A 22,021-nucleotide genomic window follows, 5' to 3' on the forward strand; every position below is an offset into this window, starting at 1 on the left:
TGTTCAAGAGATGAGTGAACACAACAAAAACAGAAACAACCAGATCACAAGCTGTGCTCATTTCCCAGGCAGGAAATCAATGAGAAATGACTGACAGTATCTGGTCTTGATTTAATAGCTTTTCCTGGGTCAGTGCTAAAATGGAGGTGAACTTGAAGTTAATTCAAGTATGCGAGACTTTCCTAAGGAGCTGTGCCTCGTGTGGCATATTGTGTGTATAAATACTGTGTGTATGAAGGTGCGCCTCTGGATTATTTTAGGCTCCTGTGGACTCATCCTTTGGATGTTTTCCACAGCTCTGGACATGCAGCTGTCTGTGCAGTCATGCTCCTTCCAACACTTTTTTTCTTTTTCTAATGTTGCGAAACTTAGAATTTAGTTGGAAGGGACCTTCAGAGGTCATCAAGTCCAACTGCCTGAGCTCTTCAGGGCTAACAGAGTTAACTGAGAGCATTACCCCTGTGCCTCCTCAATGCTGACAGGCTTGGGGTGTGAAACTGCTCTCCAGTGTTTGTGCATCCTCATCCTCGTGCTGAAGAAGTTTTTCCTAATATCCTGTCTGAACGTCGCCTGGTGCAGCTTAGTGCCATTCCTGTGTGTCTTGTCACGTGTCATCATTGAGAAGAGGTTGGAACTTCCCCTCCACTTACACAGTGGCACAACTTCAATAGATAAACTCTTATTTAGTGCTTAGGGCAGAATTTTTTCTCTGGTCTCAGTGCAGTCTTGGACAAGGGAACTTGGGAACTTGGCATTGAGAAGGGTGAGAGGCTGCTGGTTGTTGATACCAGTAACACGCCACACCATGTCTGGTGTCAGTTCGGAGTGCAGTGCGTAATGAAGGCCCTTGGAAGCTCTCTTAGGTGGATTCCAGTTTTAGATGCAGAAAGGGCAGAGATCCACCTGGAGCTGTGTGTCATGTATAAATTCTAGAGAGGGATGTGATTCCAGGGTTTCCTACTGGGTTATTTGAACTTCATCACAAGATGCACGACTCCTTCTCTGCAGACATTTGGATAATAATTTCAGAGCAAAGTACATAAAATTAAGAATGTAGAAACCAAGAAATCAATTTTAGGTGTATGTGGGCTCGTATTGAATTCATTCCTAAATACAACTGCATAAAACCAACGTGACAGAAGTGACTTTTCCAGAAATACAATAAGGAGCCTCCAGAGAAAATAAATGCAATTGATCCACATAGCACCATCCTGTTTGCTGGAAGCTGCTGGGAAGTGGGGCTGAGATCTCTTAGGATAGGCTCCTTAGGATTAGAGGCCCTATTTCAAGCTGTGCAAAGCTTTATCAGATATGCAAAAACTTATCAGATTGATCTGAATGCTTTGGAAAATCCACTGTGTGAGGTCAGTGATCTGTTTGTAGTACAGCTACTAAGTGCACTGAGAGTGGCTAGATGCGTGGCTGCTTTCTGGGTTTGGACGGGGGTTATTTCCTTCCCCCTATGTTCTGTTCAAGTTTAAAGCTAAACAATGTGTGCAGCCTGGGGTTTGATGTTAGACAGGCAAAGGATCTAAACTCAGGAACATTTTCCTGAAAGTCTCAACCTTTCCTCAGTGTTTGGTTTGCAGGAAGAAAGGTAATGTGCGTGTTTTTCTCAATGGGGTCAATATTAATCTACAATTTCCTGAAATGATGTTAATGCTCAGAAATGTTTTGGTTGTTCATCTCTCTTCTCCTACTTGGAGAACAGCTCCTCTAATTCACTTCGTTGCCTGGCAAGGGTGGATTCCAGTTAACTCTGCCGATTTGGGGTTATGCGGCTCTCCTGCCGTTGCTTAAAAGCAGCAGGAAAGGCAGAAGACCAAAGCAGGAGCACAGAAAGCACTTTCTATTTTTAGGACAAGATTGGCTTATCTTCATTTATCCCAGCTGGCAGATAGTATTTCCAGCGCCCTCGCATGAGTGAAGGCTGTGTAAGGACTGAGTTAAAATTAACCGCCCGGCCATCAGCCGCCATGGGGTCTGCACAGGAACCAAAAGAGCTGGATTCTCAGGCAGAAGTGGTTGCAGACACAGTTCTTGAGGTCGGAGAGAGACTTTTTCAGGTCAGCCGTAGGGCACTTTCATTACACAGCCGTTACTTTGAAGCGATGTTTTTTGGGGGCACGAGGGAGAGCTCTGAGCACCACATAGTGATCAGAGGGATTGATGCAGCGCCTTTCCAGGCACTTCTTGAGTTCACTCGCACAGCCCAAGTGCTCATAGGTCAAGAAAATGTGACCAGCTTGCTTGAGACAGCTGATTTTTTTCAGTTTGATAGGGTGAAACTGTTGTGTGAGAAATTTCTGGAGAGAGAGTTGCACGTTTCCAACTGCTTGGGCCTGATGGCCTACGCACAGCGTTTTGCCTTTATAGAGCTGCATGCATCTGCCATGAACGTGGCTCTCACCCACTGGGGGGACGTAATGTCTCAGGAGGAATTTAAGGCACTACCCAAAGAAACATTGATGCAGTTCCTCAAAAGCGACGACCTCTTTGTTCCTCGAGAAGATGTGGTGTTCGACAGCATCATGATGTGGATAATGGACGACCCAGCAACAAGGGAGAAAGACTTTTTGGATTTGGTGGCTGAAGTCAGGGTCAGTTTTCTGAGTTTGTCCTTCCTTGACATCTTGGTGAAGCGCAGCAAACGCCCTGGGCAGGCAGATTCCTTCTCCAGGCTGATCAGGAGGTTGGACAGCTGTCCTCCACCCAGCTGGCGAGACGTGACGCTGCATCCTTCCTCCAGTCGGAGCTACGACACCCTGTACGTCCTGGGAGGAAAACGTGACAAGGAACAGCAAGAATTATTTCTATTTCAACCTAAAACTGGGACCTGGCAGGCTTGCTCTCCCTTGCAGCGCAGAAACCTCACCCAGTATGCAGTGGCAGCAGTAGGTAACTCATAGAGCTGGAACTCAAGTGGTGCTGGCAGCTGGGACTGAGCGAGTGCAACGCACTGAGACTTAGGGGCCCAAATGCAGCAAATTCAGCAGCCTCTCCTATGAGACACAGCATACCATTTCTGAGTACACGTGAAGTTTGTTTTCTATTATTATATTCTATAATTATAATAATATAATTTCTATAATATTAATAAAATAAACCTCACTTTTACTCAGAAATGGTCAGAAATGGTTCAAAGAATGGTTTTGTTCTGCATAATGCTGGGAGAGTGCTAGGCAAGGCTGAATGCTTTTCACGTTGCAGAAGCAGTGAAGGTATCAGACTCTTCACGTCAGCTTTATCTGGAGTGAAACGAATGCCTTTAAGCAGCACATCTTTTTGGCTTTGGGCCTTCTTCTCATGGTTGTTTTGCCAGATGGTGATTTATAGTTGCTTTTGAGAAAAATGTACATGTGGTCATCCTTGGAGACTTTGAAGGCAGCTCAAAACCATGGGCCCGCTTACCTGGTGTTGCGAGTCCCATGTCAATTAGGACCCTGCAGGAGTGATCCCCAGAGGCTGTTTCCAACCACTGCTTCTATGGTTCTCCACCAGGGAGACTCGGAAGGAGTGGCTGCATCCCACTGGCTCACGTATCAAAAATTGCCAGCTAATAAAAGAGCAGTAATTTCCTCAGCTGATCTTGCAGCCTGTTGGTACAGTGTAGAAAGAAAAGAACAACTTTCAGCCCTCATGTAACTGATACTTTTCCTTGCTGTCTTTCCAGGAAGCTTCCTTTTCGTGACAGGAGGATATTTCCGAGATGAGTTTGTGTGGTACAGTGTGGATTGGGTGCTGATCTACAACTGTCTGAGCAACAGCTGGCTGGAAGGCCCGGCCATGAAGAAGTCTCGCAACAGCCATTGTGCTGTAGGAGTAGGGCTCTACCTGTATGTGCTCGGAGGGAACACGGATGAAGGGATCATTGCAGAAGTGGAGCGCATGGCCTTGGTGGACTCCGAGTGGGAAAGCATGAGTCCTATGGTTCAGCCTGTGGAGCGGGGAGATGCGGTCAGTGTGGGAAGCAGGATCTACGTGGTCTGTGGCCTGGATGAAAACGGACATGTCTATGATGGGGTGCAAAGGTTGAACACAGAGACAGACAGCTGGGATGTCATCTCATTTTCTCCACTTCCAAGGTAAGAAATAATCCTGTTGGACCTGAGAAGAAGAGAAAGGCTCTGCTGCAGGGGTTAACCTTGGTGAAGGGGCAAACTCCCACCCAGCTGTTTTCTCATTTTCCTTCCTGAGCAGGGATGGGGAAGATGGAGGACATTATGGTCAGTCCATAACAATTCCTCTTTGCTCCTCCTTCTTTCTCACACTTTTTTACTTGCTCCAGTATAGGTGCTTCCCATGGGCTGCAGTCTTACAGGATAACCCAGCTCTAATGTAGGCTTCTCCATGGGCTGTAGATCCTCTTAGGAGAACCAGCTCCACCTCTGGAGTGCTGCTCTCCACTGGCTGTAGGGGACTAACCTGGAGTGTGTTCTCCTCATTCTTCTGATTATGGTGTTCATGGAGCTGATTTGCTCTTTTTTTGCCCATCTCAGCCTTAGTGGTATTTTTGCATTGAACACACAAAGACAGTTTTACTGTGGAGTTTTAATAGGTGCTGCATTTTTTATCTTGTTGGAGTTGGTTGATACCAAGCAGCATCACTCACCAGCCATTTGCTCACTCCTTGCCAGTGGAATGTGAGAGAACAGGAGGAGCGAAAGCAGGAATGCCTGCGGGTTGAGATAAAGGCAGTAGAATAATTGAAAGAAAGAGGAAGAAAAACGAAAATAAGTGATGCAAAGGCAATCACTTCTCATCTCCCACAAGTTGACCGATGCCTGGTGACTCTCCAAGTGACGACTGCCTCCTTGTTTACCTTCTTTGATTGGGTTTCCAGTTACTCTGACTCCCAGTTATACTTAAAGCAGTGTGAAACAGAGTCTCCTGTCAATTTCCCAAAAGTTTGGAGCTAAGCAGAGTTTAGGCTGACATCCAACTCCAAATGGTAGAGTCTCAGTGAGGATTTACTGCAGCCCATTCCTCAGTTTCAGGGCTGATGTGCTTTTTCTTCAGAGGGAGCATATTGCCAGGTAGACATTCCCTGACTCCTTCTTCTAGCTATTGAATTTACATTTCTGTGTAGTCTGTTAAGTGTCTATCTATGATGGCTTTTTTTTTTAATAGAGAAAACTAAAGACTCATTAATTAAGTTCATTAATGAAATTAAGTTCATTAATGAACTAAATTTCGTTAAATTATACATGAATCATAGCTCAATGTTTGGAGAAGCACGAATAAAGAAGTCCTTTTCCATGTTCTGAGTTGTTAAAAGGGGGAAATTCTCTACAACTTTCATGAGACTGACTTTGAGAGCTGGCTTTATCTGTAGCCATTCCAGATGAACTTTGTTGTAACTGGCAGGAAATAGTTCCATATCCACATTGTTATCTCAGGTCTCCAAGACACCTTGTCAGCAGGCTGGGCTCCTTGTGGATACTGGCACTGCTGAAGAACTCGAGCCCAGCAGGACTCGCATACTCTGCTTTACCATTATGAGATCAGAACCTCTTGCTGCTGCCTGTAGTTTCTGTTCCAAATAGTCTGCTCCTAGGTGACTTAAATAGATTGTCTTTCCCTTGAAATGAATTCAAATGGATCAAGGGAGCTGTGCCCCAGACTGGAAAAGCATAAATGTGCTCACATGGACACGTGCACTCAGTCACAGGGCTGCTCTGGAAAAATGAAGATTAAAATAATGACAGTCTAGATAGGACTGAAAATAGTCTAGGCTTCTAATATATCAGTTCCCAGTTATTCAGTTATCTGGGATATACAACAAAATAAAGAATGGAGAAACAGATTTTCGAACCTCCTGAGGTTTAATTACTGAGAAGTGGTTCCTTCTGCACCTGGAAGGGATCATGCTGTGCATCAGTGCGGGCTGGCGCTGAGCTGTCCCTGTAGGACCCACTGCAAAAATGGGGGCTTACAGTGAACGCCAGCTTTGGTGCAATCCAACCATTGCTCTCATCACAGATGGGCAAAGTTGCATTTGGAGTAGTATTGCAAGATATTACAGTGAATGATTGTTGCCCTTTGCACTAATGGTACGGGGTCTAGTTTGGGATTTCCAGTTCAAGAGAAATACAAAGAAACTGGAGAGGAGACTGTGGTGGCTTGTGAGATGGTCAGGATGTGGAGTACAAGTCCTGAGAGAACCCACCAAAGAGCAGGACTGATTTTTGTGGGTGAAGAGGCCATAGCTACAGCAAGGACAGTTACACAGATGGTGACCGTGGTCTTGTTCATAAGCTAAAATGGCATAGGAAGGGGCAATGGCTATAGCTATGGTTTTGGAAGTTGGGCTGGATATTATGTTGGTGTTTCCAAGGAGGGTGAGCGTCCCTGGCACAGACCTTGGGGTGTGAGGGACCCGTGGCACTGGGTGGTTTCAAACTGTGGCTGCACAAAGCCACAGCTGTTCTGACTAGCACTGGTGCCAAGAGGTTGCACTGCAGAAATGCAGAGGTCCACTTCTGTGCTGCTCAGTTCAAACGGGGGTTTTGATACAAGGAGTTAAGTGGCAATGAATATTTCAGGGGACAGATCTTTCTGTTGATTCTCATCAAGGATTTCTCCTCTCTCAGGTACGATCTCTGCATCACATCACTGAATGGTGCTCTGTACACCATAGGAGGGGAAGCTTTTCGATTTGATGTGGAAACAGATGAGTGGACCCATGTGGACGAAGAATGCTTGACCCAGAAATTCTTCATGGGATGCTGCACTGTGAATGGACAAATTTATCTGCTTGGGCAGAGAAAGGGTAACAGTGCCCTCCCCATTGTCGTCCTCTTTGATCCCTATGTTGATATGTGCCAGGTCATAGACAACAAGCTCCCGTGCCCCCTTCCTATTCATGGTTGTGTCTCTGTGCGAAGGTTTGATATGTAGGCCAAGTGATGTCAGACCTGGGATAACCACGAAGGAAAATTCATGTGCCTTACAGCCAATGGGAACTGGGTTGTATCAAATTTGGTTTGTGAAATGCCTTACATTTTGAAAAGAGATCTCTTTCCTTCCTGGCTCTGTCTCTTTTTTTTCTACCTGGTGATTGATATTTAAGAAAAACTGAAAGCTTTGCAATTGCACATGAGTTGGAAATAGCAGTCAGTCTTAAAGGCACATAAACTCCACAAAGGGCTGCTCTGTGCTCCAACTCCTCTGCTTCCCTGTGTACAGTTGGGAGAGACAGGAAAGTCATTGAATCAGATATAAAATTAAAAATTGTAGATGTAAAGCAATAAATGCGTGTCAAGCAAATCGTCAGCAGTACATCTGGGCTCATATTACTGCAGGACAAATTTAAAAGCAAAGCAAAAACACAACTGCAGCAAAGCAAAAACACAAAAGCAAAGCAAAAATACAACTGCAGCCAAGCCGTAAGACGTATCATCAGAAAGTATCATTTTAGCTTCAAATAATCTTCCCATGTTCTGTCAAATGGTTAAAATTACCTTTATTCGAGCCTAGAGAGCCCCACAGAAAGAGGGAGGCTACTCTGGGTTTGTGTGTTTGGGAATGTGATGATAACCACTCACCAATGGGGCACTCAGAATCCCACTTCCCTCTCCTTAGTCCCCTTTGGGTTCATTGCTCTGCAGCCCCAGCACAAAAATGCCCTTTCCATCCCAGTGGCTGAATTGGGGTGCAGGCAGCAGGGACAAGCAAGTACCTTTCATTAAAGGCTCCTTTCTTCAGTGTGGCGCAGCAATGTTGAAATGCTCTTTCATTTTCCCTAACATGTAAAATGTGTCAGATGCCATGGAAGTCTATTCAAAGCCTAGACAGAAAACAGCCTTAAAGACAGCATTTGTAAGTTTATGATTATTCTCTGTAGACTAAATATGAATAGATTTATCTGCCCTCTGAAGCATCCAAGCCTTTGTGTTATTGGTGATGTCAGATCTGTGGCAGGTCTCTGACCAGACTTTCTGATTGATATATGAACTGAGATTGCTGAGACTCAAAAAAACAATGCATCAGTAGAAATCAAGGTAAACCACTCTTTGGTTCAGGTGCATTTCATTCCTACATAGACTTCAAGTCTTATGTTCTTTCACAAATTTGTTACAAAGTGAATGGTTATCCAAAATGGAGAAAACCTGTATAATATTCCAGCAGAATTAATACACTCCTATGGAATGTTCACATTCAGACTAATTTATAATCTCTGGCAGAAAAGCATGCTTTTAGAAGAGTTCCAGTTGCTTTCCACTCAGGAGCATTATCCTAAGGTACATATTCAGTTAAGCAAAACCTTTTAGACACGATCTGTTTCACACCATTCCCACAGCATACACAGCAACCAGCAGCTGGCTGGGCCTTGGCTATGGGAACAGTCCATCCTTGCCCCAAAGCCCGGCCAATTCAGACTACAAAACTGAAAACTTATTTGGAGGTTAAAGCAGGAGCTGCTCCCATGCAACTGTTCTCATCAGGTGGCAAGCAACAGCTGTTGGTGTCTTCCAAAATTACAAGTTGGTTGAATGTTCGACAGTTTCCAGTAAGAGTTTGGCTGACAGATCATTGTTCCCAGATAAGTGACCACAGAATAGTAGTAAAGCAATGCTCCCAACCGAAGAAGTGAAGAAAACATCTCCTAAAGTTACTTACTGCCTGGAAACGACATGATGAAATCTAAGAGGTCTGCTCCAAAAGTAATGCCTCCTGCTTTATGGTGTCAGCCCATGTCAGAGGGACGGCAGTAGGGGCTGAACCTTCCCACCAATATGCCATTACATTTTGCTGCTGTGTAACAGATGGCAGCAGAGGGGAGGTCTGACAGGATGGGTCTGACATGGGAGCACGGATGAAGCAAAGGGACGTCATTGAATTCCTCCATGCAAAACAAATGGCACCCACTGACATCCATTGATGCTTACTGAACAGTTATGGAGACCAGCCGGTGCGGTGTGGTGCATTTCAGCAGTGGGTCAGTGGGTCACCTCCGATGGTGCAGATCTGAGTGCAGCACGCAGCTCCCGTTCATCACTGATGAAAATGCACAGCTAATGGTGGAGACTGTGCTAAGAAATAGCATTTTGTAGCTGACAATTTGCTCTATCAAATAGCGTTACTGTGCTCTTTGTATCTGTTATAGTTTCCGTGGAAGTAAATAGGAAGCATTACTTTCGGAGCAGCCAATATAGATGTCAGATGGTGCTTTGTGTTGTAGCACTGTAGAGGGGTCTATGAGTCAGTCTGGCCTCTTCCCCTGGGTCCTATTCAGCCTCTGTACTTTTAAGACTCTCTGGCTCTCAGTGTTTGATAACGAACTCGCGCTACTCGTTCTTGGTCGCATCCTCTGCTTCGCTCCCATCGCTTTCCTCAGTGTCACTTCTTGCATCTTTTTTTTTCTGTAGGAAAGAAAGATGATTTAAATGAGCTGCAGAACCTCTGCCGTGCTACATCAGATAGTCTTGCTTTCCTTCAGAGCACTGATGAAGTAACTTGAGAGGTGTAATAAAAGTAATAGGTGAGCACAGGTCCTCAATACCAGTGTGGTAATTGTCCCTGTATTTGGAAGGCTGAAACAGTCAAGTGTTTCTGTAACATCTGAATGCACTTTTTGGTGCATTAATAAAACAAGTGTTATTAATATAATGACTACAGAAACTGCTGGATGCGATGAATGGCACAGAGTGGGCTGGCCCTTAAAGGAGCTGAGCCAAATACAAAGAGAGAGCTTAGACCTCACATAGGTAAACTGAAGGTGGAACTTCTCTCTCATTGCTTTGTGAGTACATAATCTAGTTTGGATTTTATATATTGATATATACACTCACAAATGCATGTACCTGTATTTAGGGTCATAGGGTAAGTCATATTGAAAAGGGACATCAGGTGATCGTGTAGTCCAACCTCTTCATCAAAGTGTGCTCAGCTTTGATGTCAAATCAAGCTTCTCAGGAAGAAGGGCACTGCACTGCCTCACAGAATCACTCAGCACCACAGCATTGCAGGGGTTGGAAGGGACTTCAAGACATCATTGGGTCCAACCCCCTGCTAAAGCAGTTCCCTACAATAGGTGACACAGGTAGGCATCCAGATGGGTCTTGAATATCTCCATAGGAGACTCCACCACCTCTATGGGCAGCCTGTTCCTGTGCTGCATCACCCTTACCATAAAGAAGTTCTTTCATATGGGTAGTATGGAACTTCCTATGTTCAAGTTTTAGGCCATTACTCCTTGTCCTGTCACCATGCACCACTGAGAAGAGCCTGGCCTCATCCCTTGCCTCCCACCTCCCTTCAGACATTTATAAACATTTATGAAATCTCCCCTCAGTTTTCTTTTCCCTAGACTGCATAGAGCCATGTTACTCAGCCTTTCCTCATACAGGAGATGCTCCTGGTCCTTTATCATCTCTGTGGCCCTCTGGTGGACTCCTAGGAGATCCCTGTCTGTTTTGACTGGGGAGCCCAGAACTGGACACAGTATTCTGTGCCCTCCTCAGGGCAGAGCAGAGAGGACCACCTCCCTTGCCTTGCTGGCCATACTCAGTGCAGTACATCCCAGTAAGTCATACTCCACTCCCTGAGCAACTTCTGCTGCTGCTTTACTGCCCACATCATGAAGAAGTTTTTCTTCATATGTAGATTGAAATGGGCATTTCAGCTTTTGTCTATTGTTTATTGTTCTCCCATTGTTCATCACTAAGAAGAACCTGGCTCCTCCTTAAAAGCTTCCCTCTAGATGCTGGAAGGCTTTTAGTAGCTTCTCCTAAAGCCTACCAAGCCCATTTCCCTCAGCTCCTCCTCACAGATCGTGTACTTCAGCCCCTCACTGTCTTGGTGGCAGTTTGCTGGATGTCTGTGTATTGTTGTTACTTTCCTGTATTGCACTGGATGACCCAAATCTGGACACAGCAGATGAGGCGTCACGCTATTTGCTGGCTATGCTCCTTGTCACGTAGCCCAGGACTGTCTTGGCTTTCTTTGCCGTCAGAGCCCACACTTGGTTTGTGTCCATCTCCAAAACACAGAGGTCTTTTTCTGCCCCAGAGCCCTATTGTGTTCTGGCAGAGGATTCTTCCTCACCAGGTGGAGGATTTCTGATTTTTCCTTGTTGACCTCCTTGGGGTTCCCAACAGCCAAATACTCCACCTTCCTTGAGCCGCCGCAGTGCCCTTGAACACACTGACTCCACCTCATTTTGCCATCATATGCAAACTAGATGAGAGTGTGCTGTGTTTCATCCTTCAGAGAAACTATTTTTTCTCTTTTTAAAGAGGGTGCAGCTCAGCGTAAGCTGAAGGCATAACACCGGCAAACAAAATACCCAAGAAGGGAACTGCTTCTCTCATCTTCACCATCAAAGGTGCCCATACAACCCTCAGCACGTGAGTTCAGTTCTGAAGCTCTTGGGCTGTTTGGCTGGGCAGTCCCTTTTCTCCCACCCTTTCTTTGCAGGTGTGCAGAACCATGCTGGATCTCGTGGTCATGAAGGAGAAAAAGATTTTTCTTACCGCGCCATACAGGATGACACCAAAGGTCATCCGGAGAATTAGAAAGGACCAGAAAATGTGCAACAACTGCAGGATTATCAGGAAGGTGTTTATCAGGCAGCTTAGGAAGAACATCTCAAATTTTGTCACATAGTAATAGTATGTGCTGTGGGAGAGAGAGAGAAACAAATGAGGAGACAAGACTCCAGCAGGCTTACAAGGATCAAGAATCTTTCTGGACAGATGTTTGTCTCCTGGGTCCCCTGGGCAGAGTTGAGCTGTGCTAAGACTGGGAAATCATGCTTCACTTTGGTGCCTTCTTGCTCTGCCCAAGGAAGGGACTCTACCAGCTCTAGCAAGCACGGCCCAGGTCCCAAAAGACATGCAGTGATTCTTAAAATTGCCAACCATCCCACAGTGTTCAGACAGGCTGCTGGTTGGAAACCTGCAATGCCTTCCAGGAGCAGCAGGCTGTGCTTCTCCCTGTGTTGGAGCTGGAGCTGGGTGTCTGACATCCCAGCATGGGACACAGCCACAGCCTGGGGACGAAGGGCAGTTTGTGACTCAGGGTTAATTTATAGCTAACAACCCTCAGCTTTCCTCCTCGGTTCTAGCTGGATTCATCTTCGAGCTTACCTGGAATGTTCTGTTCGTTAAAACATAACTCACATTATTGGGAAAATGACAAGGCGGGAGCTGATGAACACCACAGCAAAAACTATAAAGACAGCTTCACAGACCCACTTCCATTTCATGTAATGGAGAACCTTGGCCAGCTGTAGAGAGACAAAGAGCCATATATCCCATGTGCCAGGGTGCTCCTTCTCCCATCCCTCTCCTGCAGGTCTGCAGGGATTTCCATGAGCTGACTGGTTATCAGATTAGTTGGTTGATGTCCCAGTTTGCACTCACTCACTTTCCCCCAGGAGAACTAAATCTGATGCTTCCTGGTCCTCCCACCGCACAGGTCACGTGTAGCAATGCACTACTGACAGATGTGAGCATGGAACTGCATTTCTGAGCGAGGGGAACTCACCTCTAGAAGGTAATCAGAGGCGTCATGGACCAGCATGATCATCACCCCAAGCCGAATCAGGTTGGCACAGTAGGATACAAAGATCAGAGTGATGGTGGCAATGTGGTGGATGATCTGTTCCTTGAAGTCCTGTAAGGAGAAGACAGAGTGTCTTGACCTGGCAGCAGCTGTTTGTGGATGGTGCTGCCTTGTTGGATGTGGAAAACACCTCCACAAAGCATCACCCCTTAATGCTCCTTACTTTCCTTCTATGCTGTACATGGGCTCACCCTACCATGTACTGAAGAGCTGTGTGTGATAACAGTAGCTGCCTTTGGCCCGGGGCAGGACCTGCCCAGTAACCACAGTGGAGGCAGTGCCTGGACTCCCCAGCTCTGCCCATGGAGAGGAACCAATGGAGGCGGATGGAGATGCTGCAGGTGGGGAACATGCCTTCCCGTGTGGAAATAGAGAACCCTGCAGCAAGGACAAGCCTATATGTGCAAAGGTAGTCATAGAATTGAGTTGGGAGGGATCATTGAGGTCATCTAGCCAAAACCTCTTGTAGTAAACAGGGCCACCTACAGCTCGGTCAGAGTGCTCAGAGCCCTGTCTCGCATGGGGTAAAAAAGCAGGAACCCTCAGTGCTCTGTGGAGGTCATGAGATGCCCAGCTCCAGCTCTGGCCCATATGGCAGCTTCCTGCTACTTCTGGGAGGCACTGCAGCTTTCCAGCCAGCAGCCTGTCTGCAAACACTGTGGGATGGTTGGCAATTTTAAGTCACTGCAAGTCACTGACCTGCTTGCTAGAGCTGGGTAGAGTCCATTTCTGGAGCAGAGCAAGAAAATGTAATTGTCAAATTAATTGCAAACTGTGCAGCCTACACTGCAGGCCACAGCACTGTGCCTACCCAGTCGTTGCCACTTGGCTGGGCACACAGTCTTTGTGTCAGCCACAGCACTCCCCTGGCCTTGCGGGCAGAAAGGCAAAGCTGCTGTAGAGTGAGGCTCAGGGGAGGGAGGAGGGCTGCAGAACCGAGTGTGCCCTCACTCAGATGCTGCCTCCAGGGCTGGGGATTTTCTGGGCATTCCCAGGAGGCTGAGTGGTGCCAATGCAGTGGTTTGTAGTTGTGCTGCTGCCACTTACCTTCCTCTTCACATCGAAGGGCAGGGTGACGACCAGTGAGCAGTAGAAGGAGAGCTCCAGCAGGTAGAACCAGCCCAGCGTGGGTAGGAGAGGCTGTGACACAAGCAAAAGGCAGCATGACAACCCTTGCTTAGCTTTGGGGGACAGGAAAGGACAAGGCTCTTCCCAGGTAAGCGCATTCATTCAGACTGCATTTGGGGCAGGACTGTCATATCTACGTTCCCCCATCCCCTGTGGCTGAACTGTTTGCTGCTGTGCTGGCTGAGGGCAGGACAAGTCCCTGATCATCACAGAGGAACTGAGAGGAGCCAGGTTCACCCACTGAAATTTCAGTCCCCATTCCTCTTTAAGAATTCAAGGGTTGTCCTGACTGCCTGGTCCCTTTTGTGGCCCCACACGTGGAACTGCTTCCTGCCAGGCTTGTATTGCAGAGAAACTCATAGAGAAGAAGTGGCTGCTCAGGGCAGAGGCAGGACAGCCTCCTGCTGCTCCTCCATACGCACTACCTGCAGAGAGCTGGTCAGGAAGACAGCCAGGTTTTCACTGTGGTTCATGGTGCGAGGGTGAGAGGCAGCGTGCGTGGTTAGAAACAAGAGGTGGACCTAAGGGGAAACTTGGTCCTCATGACCATTTTCAAACAACAGGACAGGTTGCCTGGGGACACTGTGCTGTTTCCATCCCTTAAGGTCTTCAAAACCAGACTGGAGAAAGACCTGCTCTGACAACACAGCTGACAAGAAACCTCCTTCCAACCCGAGTTATCCCACAGACTTGCAGCTCACCTGTTGTGGATATCTCAGCCAGCACACGGTGTGATCCCAAACCCATGGCTTCTGCACAAAGAGAAGGCAGCAGTAAGAGTCCATATCCCTAAGAATGTACATCAAAAGCATGAAAAAGCACTTCAGTAAGCAAATGGTGTCGGAGTGCTTGTGGTAGAGCCAATCTGCCCTGACCTTTGCAAAAGTGAATGGCAGTTGTCAATGGTGAATGTTTCACCAAAAGTGATGATACCCAGCGGGCAGTGGGTGCAGCCAGGATGAAGAAAAGCGTGGTGACACCACAGCCACATTGCCAGGCCCATATCTGGAGAAGGGGGCTGTTCTGCTGGATGTGGTTTGGGAATGGTTCTGTGCCATGTCCCTGAATTTGTCCTTCTTTGACTCTGAAACTGTGGTCCAAAACCATAGTCATGGCCACACATCATCTATGGGTTCCTTGGAGCAGCCCGGAAGCATCAAACTTATTTTCCATGAATGAGGAACACCTGGAAGGTGTCACCACACAGTGTCTCCAAGCTGACATACTTACATCGTATATGAGAGCCACCCCAGAGAAGAATGATGTGAAATAGAATGTGAATCTCCAGCTAAAACAGAAAGAAACAAAGGGGGAATTATAACTCCCTCTGGAGCTTAGATGCCTCCCCAGGCTTTGCCATCACATCCAGCACCCGACTGGAAAGCAGCAAAATGGGTGTAGTTAGGTACAAGGGCTGGAGAGCAGAAACAGCTGGAGAAGGAATAGGTGTGGGCAGATGGATGTGGGATCCCACCCTCCCAGGTGCTCTCCCACCAGCTGAGAAGCCCACAGAGGTTGTTTGGACACATATTTGCAGCAGCTCAGCTCTGTTTGCATGTGCAGCAATATGCTGGTAAGGCAGTGGGGTACCCACAGCTCACCTGGGTTCTACTGTGCCCAAATCCCAGACGTACGCTGCCAGCACTAAGTGGGAATCAGCATCACTCCCGAGGTGCCTCTACCTGCCTCCTTTTGTGATGTGGGAACAGGATTCAAGCACTGAGAAACGTTGTTTTCAGAGAACGAGGAACAGAGGATCTTGTGCCTGATTGGAGCCTCTTTGTACATACAGTTTAAAGCCTCAAGCTGAGATCCCACTTTTCATCTGGACACTCCTCTGTCCTTTCTGATTCCATATATTATTGCAATATGCCTTAGGATAATAAAGGGTGAGAGGGAATGGCCCAAAGTTACACCAGGGAAGATTCAGATTGGATGTTGGGAAAAATTCCTTCTCCAAAATAGTGGTCAGGCACTGGAATGGGCTGCCCAAGGAGTGGGGGGTCACCCTCCCTGGAGGTGTTCAAGGGTCACAGAATCACAGTATCACACAGAATTGTAGGGGTTGGAAGGGACCTCCAGAGATCATCGAGTCCAACCCCCTGCCAAAGCAGGTTCCCTACAGCAGGTCGCACAGGTCGGCATCCAGGCAGGTCTTGAACATCTCCAGAGCAGGAGACTCCACCACCCCCCTGGGCAGCCTGTTCCAGTGCTCCTCACCTCACTGTAAAGCAGTTCCTTCGCACATTGGTGCGGAACTTCCTATGCTGCAGTTTCCGGCCATTTCCCCTTGTCCTGTCTCCACTCACCACTGAAAAGAGTCCGGCCTCGCCATTCTGCCCCCCACACCTTAGATATTTATAGAACTGGATCAGGTCCACTCTCAGCCTTCTTTTCTCAAGGCTGAACAGACCCAATTCACTCAGCCTTTCCTCATAGCAGAGATGCTCCAGGCCCCTCACCATCTTTGTGGCCCTCCGCTGGACTCTTTCCAAGAGATCCCTGTCTGTTTTGTACTGGGGAGCCCAGAACTGGACCTGGGTCGTGTAGATGCTGTACTGAAGGACATGGTGCAGTGGGAAATATTGCTGGTAGGTGGACAGCTGGACTGGATGATCTTGGAGGTCTTTTCCAACCTTGGTGATTCGATGATTGCAGAATCACAGAATTGCAGGGGTGGAAAAGACCTCAAGAGATCATCGAGTCCAACCCCCTGCTAAAGCAGTTCCCTAAATAGCTTGCACAGGTCAGCCTCCAATTGGTCTTGATTATCTCCATAGAAGGAGACTTGACAGCTTCATATAAGAGTGGAAAGTACAACGTGTGCTGCCATGCAGCTCGCTGGTGGAGGCTCCCATCCCCACGCTGGCCCACCTACCTCGCCTCACAGAACCTCTTCGTAAGCCTGGGACGGTCCTGGGCCCGCCGCTGCCGGAACCAGCTCTGCACTGTTCTGACTGGCAGGCCGCTTTGCTTGGCCACTGAGATCAGGTCCTCCTGCAGAACAGATGGGGAAAGCAGCGCCTCGCCTCCCTGACTTTGTCTCCATGTGGGGGCAGGGGCTGCTTCTGCCCCTCGGGGTCGGTGCTTCCCCAGAGACCGCCTCTCTTTGGGAAAGAACTGCATCTGCTGTGCTTGCACTGCTGACCTCCCGCATCACTTTGGCCGTCCTAAAACTCCATGCAGAAATACGTAAACCCAGGTTTGGAGCTTAGCACCGGCTCTCTCTGTCCAGTTTTTCCAGCAGTGGGACTCAGTGCCTGCTCTGAAAGCCTAACTACAATTTTTTCACCTCTGAAGTGTGTTTGACATATGATTATCAGCTGTGGGTTACAAAGGAAGAGAAAATTAGCTTTGTCTGTGATGTGAAAGAAACATACTAGCTCACTCAGTAACATCAGGGGGAACATCCAATTGCTCGAGCAACAAACAGTCAAAATTAATTTGACAAAACTTCATACAAATTTAAGTCAATCATTACTTTATAGATTCAGGAGTGTTTCACTGTGAGCAATGATCCAAAGGACTCTGCTAAAGATAAGAAGCCTTATCCACAGGATCTGCCCACTGTGGGGGATGGCTGCTTTGCTGGGAAAGCAGACTGCTCCCAGCTATCTGCTCGATCTGACACACACCAGACGGGTGGTGCTGGGGCTGTGGCTGCTGAATGCATTGGTGGTGAAATATCTGCTTCTTCCCCAGAATGGTGGTTGGCAATGGGGCAAGGAGGTGTTGGTTGCCTGGGCTCTCAGCACAGGGGCACTCACCTCCTTTGGGGTCCTGCCCAGCAGCCTGTAGAAGCCTTCCAGTGTGGCACTGGGCTGAGCTTTGGGCCTCTGCTTGTCTCTCACTCCCAGCCTCCTGCCCAGGGGCAGAGCTATGGTTCTACGAGAGGAAAGAGAATTCAGAGCGGAGAGGATGTGATGCCCTTTGCCATCAAAGTAGCGACAACAATAAGGAATATTGGTATCAAGGCCACTTTCTTCTGATATTTTTATCAGCCATCTTGATGAGGAAATTGAGTGCACCCTCAGGAGGTGTGTGGGTGACATCAAGTCAGGTGGGAGTGTTGATCTGCCTGAGGGCAGGGTGGCTCTGCAGAGGGATCTGGATAGGCTGGATCGAAGGGCCATCAGAGAAGGCTCACGTTCCAGCTGAGGGCAGGTTTGCTGAGCACAGCCTTCCCACTCCACAGGTACTGAAGCCCTGCTCTGCCGGGCTAAACAGCTGCATGTCTGCCCAACAATCTGCCCCACTCTCACTGATAATTCCTTGATTTCTCCTCAGTGTCAGACCCTCATTTTGGAACAGGTGCCCAAAGCCCAGTCTGAATCCACATCCTAAACTCAGCCACACGGATCTGCATCGTTCCCATCCAAAAGCCCGGAGATGGCTGTCAGCTCACAGGCTCTGCTTGGAGGGACCATTTCCCTCCATCAAGGTGGAACGCCCATAGCTGAGGCACTGCAGTACCTCAACCCTGCATGAACTGGGGAGCTCTGGTGCCAGAAGGACAGGGAAGGGCAGAGCTGTGGAGGAGGAAGGAGTGGTTTGAACAGGACGGTCCCACAGCAGGCTGTGGGAGCCACGGCTGTCCTCTCCCTCTTCCTCTGTGCTGAGAGTGGGGACTTGCATAGCGTGCTTGGGAGTATCCTCTAAGACCAGGCTGACCCCTGTCTCTGCAGTGGCTTCCAGCCCTGCTGTACCCAGCAAATGCCTTTGTTGTTGTTCTGTGTTGCACGCTCCCAGCTGGTCTCTCTGCAGAGCCCGGTCCCCTCTCTCCAGAGGGACTCTCCACACATGGCTGAGGTGCAGCTGAGTGATGGACTTGTCATTGCTGCCACACAAATGCTTAATGCCACAAAATTCAGAGAGATGCAGTATTTTTGGAGCAAACCCCTGCCAGCTTTATCGTGGTTAGGAGATGGGTAAAGGTAAGTCCAGAGCAACCCTGCACAGACACTGTTGACAACAAGCACAGAAGAAGCTGGATTTGTGGCACCCACCTTTCAAATCCGTATCGGACAACGATCAGGAGCAGAGCACCGGGGATGCAGAGCCAGAGGTCCTGAGGCTTTGGGTAGTGTGTGTCCGCAGACTCCTTCATGTCTTCCCAGGTGGCTCCGGGTGGCAGCCAGTGCTGGTGGTGCCAGAGCTCCTCCAACAGTCCCATCCTGGTCGAGGTGGTGGACAAAGACAGCAGAGGCTCTGGGACTCAGCAGGGAGATGTAAAACTTGCTCTTGAATCAGGACTGCCGGCGCTCCGGGACACCCAGCCCAGCAGCTCGTTGCTCACACTCCGTGCTGCACACTCGATCCCATGAGTATGACTTCCAACACCACTTGTCCTGACCTGCCTGCGAGCTTGGAGGTGGGGTGAGATGTCTTGGTACAAGAAAATAATTCTGTGGGTGTTAAGGAGGTGGATATCTTCAGTTGTACTCCATCACACGGATTACGAGTCCCTTCCTGGTGACAGTGTCAGAAGGGACATCTCTTGCTCCCATTTTCTACCAGCCTTTCTCTTCCCAAGCTGCAAAGCCATTGCCTGTTAGACCACCACCCATTCATTGGGCATCTCTAACAAGTCATAGCTGTGAAAAATCTATTAGTTTCTCACAGAACCTCAGGTGTTTCTTCGGACCTCTGCCCAGGAGTCTTTCTGAACACCTTTGCAAAGCACTACCAGCAGGTTCTCTCCTCTGCATAAACTTGTTGACTCTTTGGGAGAAGTCTGGCAGAGAAAGACATGATTTCCTCACACACAACACATGGGAGCTCTTTCCCACAACGTAATGTTCACACACGTTTCCAGTAACTCATGGTACGTTGTGCCAATCTGCTCGGGCCAGATGTCAGCAGCTCCTCACATTTCCACCTGGGACTTCCACCAGTTTCTGACACCACCATGGTTTGAAACAACAGCGACCCTGCTCAGTTGGTAGCTGAACTCTTTATTGTGTCAGCTCCCTCTTGGCTCTTGGGTGAATACCACCCAGGCTGAAGGTTTGCTGTTATTCCATTGCTGTTTCTTATAGAACCCCTTCATGCCCATCATTTGGTGGGATGCAGCCTCAGCAAGAAGACAGCTGATGTGGACACTGCCTGCTTCCAAGTAGGGAAGCCTTATGCAGGCAGCAACAGGCAGCTCCAGCCTGATCCCTTCTCACCCTTATTATTTTAAGTCTCCTACAGTTTTCCCAGTGTTTTTCAGAGCAGATTACTGCTGCCCTTTGTTCCTCAGTGTATTTCCTGGTATGTCCAGATCAATCTGCCAAGCTTACGAGTCCTTTCCTTGTTTAGACATGACTTCAGCTTTCTGCTGTTTCTTAGGGACGCCCCTGCCTGCAGGCACTGTCTGTTGCACACGTGCAGATGAGAAAAGCAATGTTGTTTGAAGCGCAGTCATCCAGTAAAGGCTCCCTTGGGCATACGTGTCTGAATCAAGAAACACAGTGCATGCACTTCTCCCATGTTTCCAGTGCGTGCTTTAAAAACACGACCCCAAGCAGTGCCCACTGGAGCCAGCAGCTCGGTGCCAGCTGCCAGCCCTGGGGCCCAGCTGTTCCAGTCTCCAGCTCAGCACTGCACAGCTGCCTAAAGACACCAGGAGAGGTTCTTTTTCTCACAGCTCACCTGCAGCTGGACATTCCATCTTCCCTGCAGCTTGATGACACTGCTTGGCGCACACATGGTGCGGTGCACTCCTTTGTTGCACACAGGGCTGATAAGGATCAATTGCAAAGAGATTCTGCTGTTGCACCCGGAGCTCCATTCGCTCTGCTGGGTTATTTTAGCAGATGTGACACGGAGTTTTGCTGCAGGTTTTTACAGCAGCTTCTCAGTTTTGAGGTCTGTGATGCTCCAAGAGGAACTGCGTCCATGGGTGGTGATAAAGGGAGTTGATGCAATGAATTCAGAAATACTAATGCAGCAATCACAAACTTCCTGACACCAGAGCAGACATAGAGCGAATGTGGAGCCATTGTGGGGAGAAAGCAGCACACAGAGCTTCGCTGAGCCATAGCAATTTGATGGCAAGAAAAAATCTGCTGTGTGATGGGCCACAGTGATTCACGGCTGCCATGCTCAGTTACTCAGCTGAAGTGTCCTAATTCAGCCCCCAAGAGCCCTCCCAAATCCTTGATGCATCCTTTCACAGTGATCAGATCAGCCTTACAATGAGCCTGGGCAAGAGCATTCTGCTCCTCAGATGTGTTGTGATTTTACAGCATCAATCCTTGCCGCCCTTCTGAAACCTCACGACAAAGAAGACTCCAGATGCATTTCCCTTCCCACGTCCCCACAGCTCCAAATCACCCACCAGGCTGTGGACTCCCATTGCTCTGTCAGTGTCACGTCACCTGGACTGCCTCTAGATTTAACACAGGGGTGCCCCAAACTGCTTCAGGGCCAAATGAAGCTTCACCAAACAGGACACAAAGGAGGCAGCTGCTGCTCTTTTCTGGCCGGCCTGATACGGCTGAATGCTCTGCAGCATCACCTCCATGCACGCTGAGTGTTCAACAGCCCTGGCAACAGCACCCAGACGTGTCACCAACCAGCCTGGTCACCTCCTGAGAGTCCAAGAAGTAGAAAAGAGCCCAGAGAGCCAAACCGTTCAAAAGTAATTTACAAAGAACTGTTACATTCAGTAGTACAAAACGATACATAACCATTCCTCCTGAGCTCACCGCCTGCAGAGGAGTGGCAAGATTGCACTTGTGGATTACAGAAACATGACCGTATACAGAAATTGTACTCTGAACTCTAAATTACCCCAACATCCAGAGAGAAGCTATCTTCAACAAACATGGATTTAATGATCCGCATGAAATGATGATGCAGGAAGAGATGCTCTGCTCTGAGTATGTCACTGACCTGGAATCACCTGTGCTGGAACCACTTTTACCTCTGAAGTTATCCAATATATTTTGATTGAAACCTAAGAGCAAAGGCTAAAATCAAAGCTTCCCCAGTCATATTTCAGGCGAACTTGGTGAGCTGCTGAAAACCCTCATCCTACTAGATTGTCATTTGCCTCTTAACTTTATAAATGTGCATCACCTCCTAGAATAGGGCATTTCCTTGGTCCGTGTCCATCAGTTAGCACTGGACCTTGCCAGGCACAGACAGGGAAGCGTCTGCATGGCCTGCGCAGACGAAGTCCCTGCTATTGTAACAGCAAATCTGTTAGTAATGTGGTTTCATAGTTTAATAGATCTATAAGGCAGAAATCTGTGCCATACCTATTTAACTCTCCTAAGGCATTACAGAATCAAAAGTCTAAAACTACACAGGATATAAGATACAAAACGTCTAA

At 48.1% G+C, this 22,021-nt stretch overlaps 2 protein-coding genes across 2 annotated transcripts; one reads left to right on the forward strand and one right to left on the reverse strand.

The window, feature by feature from the left end:
- The first annotated feature begins 26 nt into the window (after positions 1-26).
- On the forward strand, positions 27-8,313 carry LOC128090125 (kelch-like protein 23). The gene is made up of 3 exons (XM_052702197.1): positions 27-2,898; positions 3,674-4,085; positions 6,594-8,313. Exons 1-3 carry the CDS (start codon positions 1,920-1,922, stop codon positions 6,898-6,900), a joined length of 1,698 nt encoding a protein of 565 aa, XP_052558157.1. The 5' UTR covers positions 27-1,919; the 3' UTR covers positions 6,901-8,313.
- A 698-nt stretch (positions 8,314-9,011) lies between these two features.
- On the reverse strand, positions 9,012-20,622 carry LOC128090131 (ceramide synthase 4-like). The gene is made up of 10 exons (XM_052702204.1): positions 18,705-20,622; positions 17,466-17,583; positions 16,577-16,695; positions 14,929-14,986; positions 14,400-14,450; positions 13,618-13,710; positions 12,493-12,621; positions 12,126-12,232; positions 11,478-11,622; positions 9,012-9,365 (listed from the first exon to the last, which is right to left on the reverse strand). The coding sequence occupies exons 1-10, from the start codon at positions 18,869-18,871 to the stop codon at positions 9,291-9,293; spliced, it is 1,062 nt and encodes a 353-aa protein (XP_052558164.1). The 5' UTR covers positions 18,872-20,622; the 3' UTR covers positions 9,012-9,290.
- Positions 20,623-22,021: the final 1,399 nt, after the last annotated feature.

The sequence above is a fragment of the Tympanuchus pallidicinctus genome, unplaced genomic scaffold, assembly GCF_026119805.1.
Source record: "Tympanuchus pallidicinctus isolate F22 unplaced genomic scaffold, pur_lepc_1.0 scaffold43, whole genome shotgun sequence".
NCBI lineage: Eukaryota > Metazoa > Chordata > Aves > Galliformes > Phasianidae > Tympanuchus > Tympanuchus pallidicinctus.